Raw genomic sequence first — 3,378 nt, 5'->3', positions numbered from 1 at the left:
TAGTATATATTGAATGACCAAGCTGATCCTCATGAGCCTTGTGTTGTTCTCCTCTGCGGCATGCACATTAAATGACTGTTTGAATGCAGGAATGAAGACTTTGACTGAGAGTTTCTCCAGTTAGAAACACCCGGCCTTATATTACTAGCAAATAATATGTTATGATGAGAACATTCTACGATCGGTTCTAATCAAATAAGTGTAACTAACATTTAACAAACTTAGATTGCATCGCTTTTCAGGTTATACCTAGCATTGTATGTACAAGATCTATCATTGAAAACAATGTCATGTAAGAATTCAATGACTAACATTCCGTCTACATATTTCCTTCATTGAACTTACCATACATAGAGAATTTACTGAGGCATTCCATACGTGGTTCACATGTGGTGTAGGTCGCGAAAGGGAATTACCCTCCTGTTGTCCTGCATTGTTTATGATCTAACTGGACAGTTTTATCTCGCTCTTCATTCAAAGACTTCATCAATGACCATCAATACTGACACAAAGGCTGCTCGCGTGATGTATTGTTGTGGTCGTTGAAGAGGCAAATCACAACAACATGGGAATTCCTCCGCTTTCTAGCCAAACTAGGTGGCCCAATTCTGGCCAGGGCAGGTATGTCCTCTACTGTGGTTTTTGAGGAAAGCAATTGAGAGATCAGGGCCAGATGATACAGTCATCTGGCCTCTGCCCTCTCTAATTTCCCCCAATTGAAGAAAAAGAAAACCACAGATAAGAAACCCCTGCTTGGCTGGGACGGGCCGGTCATAATCTATCTGAGTGGGGAAGGAAGCTGATCTCATTCCTGCTCTCCCTTGCACTGTCTCTCCCCTCCACTCGCCTCTCTCTCTCTCTCTCTCTCTCTCTCTCTCATCTTCTCTCTCCTCTCTTCTCTCTCTCTCTCTCTCTCTCTCTCTCTCTCTCTCTCTCTCTCTCTCTCTCTCTCTCTCTTTCCCTCTCAGCATGGGACAGGAGTAGATAAATTGAAGACCAGGGAGAGAGGAGAGGAGGAGAGGTGGAGGAGTAGGAGGAGGAGAAGAAGAAGAAGAGAGGAGGAGGAAGAGAGCCAGAGCATGTTATCTGTACCCCGCTGCCTGGCACCAGTGGGGGAAATCATTACTCTGGAGTTTTATCAGGGACATAAAGAAAGAGTCTCCTTACTGAGGAGGAGGAGGAGGAGGGCGAGAGGAAGAGGGAGAGCTAGCAGGCCAGCCAGGGTCTGGATCATTAGCCCACTTCAAATGGATTTCCTCTGTAACCAATCGCCTGCGAGAGAGAGCAGGATCCATTATAAATTTCCCATCATACACTCTTCAGGTTTCCTTTCTGGAAGCTTTACTACGGAGTCAGATTACTGCCAAAATGTTGAACGCACATTTAAGTTGGATTCATAACTAACGTTACTTTGGAGTCGTAAATATGTCAAGGTGTAAAATAGAATTGCAAAGGTAAAAACCAACATTGTCAACATAACATTATGCCTAGACTTATTTACGATTCTAACATTGCGTGCTTCCAACCTTCTGGCAGGTATCTGACTTCATATTTGACACTCCAGAAGGAATTTCTGCGTCCAAGATGGCACCCTATTCCCTATGTAGTGCACTACTATCACCTAGGGCCCATAGCGCAMCACTGTGTGACCCAAGGTGGCGCCAAGGGTACTGCTTTATGACCGGTCAACGCATCGTTTTGTGTCATTCTTATAAAACTGTGAGCTAAGTTTTACAGTATTGCTTTCCCGTTAATTCCACATTTTGGCTGTATCTTTGATTCAGGGTACTAATGTCCTCACATTGGAGTGATCGATAGGGTACAGCACTGTCTTTTACCAGCTCTGTGGCTACGGTCTGCAATTAAGGACAGGGGTCCCTAGGGTTGAATGGTAATAAGGTATCCATAAGGAGAGTGTGGTCTCTGAGTTACAGTAGCACCATTAGCAGGATATTAGAGGGCATTAGAATGCCGGTAACACTGCCCTGTGGTGACGACCACAGCTGCATCCCAAATGGCTCCCTATTCCCTTTATAGTGCACTACTTCTGACTAGGGCTCACGAGGAATAGGGAACACTATATAGGGAATAGGGTTCCATTTGGGATGAAATGGGCTAATCGGCTGTGATGATTTGTGCCTCATGCTATTCCTTTATTACCGTCACACTCCCATCGATTTTTCCGTCTCCTGTCCTTCGTCTCTCGTTCCCTCTCATTCCCTCTCTCCTTCTCTTTCTCCCTCACTAGGGAACCGAGTTCCATTGTCGTGTGAATCGCAAGCTTCAATTATTTATGGCCATGATGGTTCATAAATGAGGTCAATTACTTTCCGTGTCAGTGCACAACGTCGTTCCTGATGATGGGTGTGTGTTTGTGTGCATGCATATGTGTGTGTGTCCGTAGAGCATGCAAGTCAAGGTGTGGGCATGCTCATCGAGGCTCAGCTCCCCGTGGACTCCCTCACTTGTCCCATAATGCCGCGGTTCACCGGAGGAGGAGGTACCGGAGGAGGCGGCACCGGAGTTTGGAACCAGGAGGGACTATGATGATCAATCACATTCAGGGTGGCAGACTGATGTCCTCCTTCCATCCCTCCCTCACTCCCTCTCTCCTTCCGTCCTTCCTTACTCCATATCTCCATACCTCTCCTCCAACCCTGCAATCCGTCATAGTCCAGTACCCCTGCTCTATCCACCATCCACCCACTGGTTCCTCTCATTCTCTGTTACTCCACCCACTGGTTCCTCTCATTCTCTGTTACTCCACCCCCTGGCTCCTCTCATTCTCTGTTACTCCACCCCCTGGCTCCTCTCATTCTCTGTTACTCCACCCCCTGCATGGTTCCTCTCATTCTCTGTTACTCCACCCCCTGGCTCCTCTCATTCTCTGTTACTCCACCCCCTGGCTCCTCTCATCTCTGTTACTCCACCCCCTGGCTTCCTCTCAATTCTCTGTTACTCCACCCCTGGTTCCTCTCATTCTCTGTTACTCCACCCCCTGGCTCTCCTCATTCTCTGTTATCACCCCCTGGCTCCTCTCATTCTCTGTTACTTCCACCCCCTGGTTCTCTCATTCTCTGTTACTCCACCCCTGGCTCCTCTCATTCTCTGTTACTCCACCCCCTGGTTCCTCTCATTCTCTGTTACTCCACCCCCTGGCTCCTCTCATTCTCTGTTACTCCACCCCCTGCTTCCTCCTATTCTCTGTTACTCCACCCCCTGGCTCCTCTCATTCTCTGTTACTCACCCCCTGCTTCCTCTCATTCTCTGTTACTCCACCCTGTTCCTCTCATTCTCTGTTACTCCACCCCCTGGCTCCTCGTCATTCTCTTGTACTCCACCCCCTGTTCTCTATTCTCTGTTACTCCAACCCCTGCT

General features: G+C 47.7%; 1 protein-coding gene across 1 annotated transcript in view; it reads left to right on the top strand.

Annotated features, from left to right (window-relative positions):
* Positions 1 to 3,378, top strand: part of unc5ca (unc-5 netrin receptor Ca) — a 160,252-nt gene that overhangs the window by 8,940 nt on the left and 147,934 nt on the right. The window contains 1 exon segment of the mRNA XM_024147511.2: positions 2,405 to 2,500. Within this exon segment, the coding sequence (XP_024003279.2) occupies positions 2,405 to 2,500 (96 nt within the window).

The sequence above is a fragment of the Salvelinus sp. IW2-2015 genome, linkage group LG15, assembly GCF_002910315.2.
Source record: "Salvelinus sp. IW2-2015 linkage group LG15, ASM291031v2, whole genome shotgun sequence".
In the NCBI taxonomy this organism is placed as follows: domain Eukaryota; kingdom Metazoa; phylum Chordata; class Actinopteri; order Salmoniformes; family Salmonidae; genus Salvelinus; species Salvelinus sp. IW2-2015.
Note: the sequence above shows the minus strand (reverse complement) of the source record. Positions and strands in the feature narration are given on the sequence as shown.